We start from the raw sequence: 990 nt of genomic DNA on the forward strand, positions 1-990 counted from the left end.
CAGGCGCGCGCACGAGCGCAGCGCCGCGCCCGCCGCTCTCTGGACCCGTACGCTCGACCCCGGAGGCCCGTCGGTCGCGGATGCGCGCAGCCATGGCACCAGATGCCGTACCGCCACCTCGCGCGCCGCCTCAGCCAGCGCGTCCGCGCCAGCGCCCGCGCCGCGCTCCTCCAGTCGCCGCAGCACCAGGCGCAAGGTCTCCGCGCGATCCGCGCTAGCCTCCCCGTCACACAGCGCTGCCAGTAGCGCCCCGGGGTCCCGGCTCTGCACTAGCAGCGCGTCCGCCAACACTCGCTCCATTTGCATCCGAGGAAGGGCCCAACTACCAGAGTGCGTGCGCGTGCGCCGGTAGGCCGCACGCGAGTGCGTCTGCGCAGCGAGAGGTTCCCACCCCTTCCATCCTGCTTGGTCTCTCCCCAGGCCTTTGGTCTGCTTGAGGCTCTTTCCACCTGTACAACCTAGAGCCTGCTTGTTGCCTCCGGCCACTCTTGTCTCTTTCTGTTTTTGTTGTTGTTGTTTTGTTTTGTTTTGTTTGTTTGTTTGTTTTAAGGCAAAATGAGGCCCTGGGTCGACGTTCATTGAAGTATACACCAGCTCCATATATTCAAAATTGGAAACAGGCCTAGGTCCTAAACTGGGTGGGTGAGTTAGGCCACAGGTTCCTATAGTTGTCTATCACAATCACCCATGTGGCTGTTTTCAAAAAAGTGGGCGCCACCCACAAAGACACTGGCACGATGGATCTGAAACGGGCTTAGGACATACTTATTCATGTGTGTGTGTGTGTGAAGATAAGTCATGAGAGGTAGGGCGATGGCGCAGTGGGAAAGTGCTTGCTGTGCAAGCATGAGGACTAGAGTTGGGATCCCAGGCTCCAGGAGATAGACCCACACCCAGGAGCATTTGGAGAACACAAAGTAGACTTCATAAATCTTTTTAAAATGTTTATTGTTTGTGTATTAGTGCTTTGACTACATGTAAGTACAGTGA

At 56.9% G+C, this 990-nt stretch overlaps 1 protein-coding gene across 1 annotated transcript in view; it reads right to left on the bottom strand.

Moving 5' to 3' along the window:
- The window catches only part of Tarbp1 (TAR (HIV-1) RNA binding protein 1), a 62211-nt gene extending 61878 nt beyond the window's left edge, over window positions 1–333 (bottom strand). Inside the window, 1 exon segment of the mRNA XM_029570368.1 lies at window positions 1–333. This exon segment is cut by the window's left edge and continues 15 nt beyond it. Within this exon segment, the coding sequence (XP_029426228.1) occupies window positions 1–306 (306 nt within the window). The 5' untranslated portion in view covers window positions 307–333.
- Between the last annotated feature and the right edge of the window lie 657 nt (window positions 334–990).

This window comes from Nannospalax galili, unplaced genomic scaffold (assembly GCF_000622305.1).
Source record: "Nannospalax galili isolate Female #2095 unplaced genomic scaffold, S.galili_v1.0 scaffold1463, whole genome shotgun sequence".
NCBI lineage: Eukaryota > Metazoa > Chordata > Mammalia > Rodentia > Spalacidae > Nannospalax > Nannospalax galili.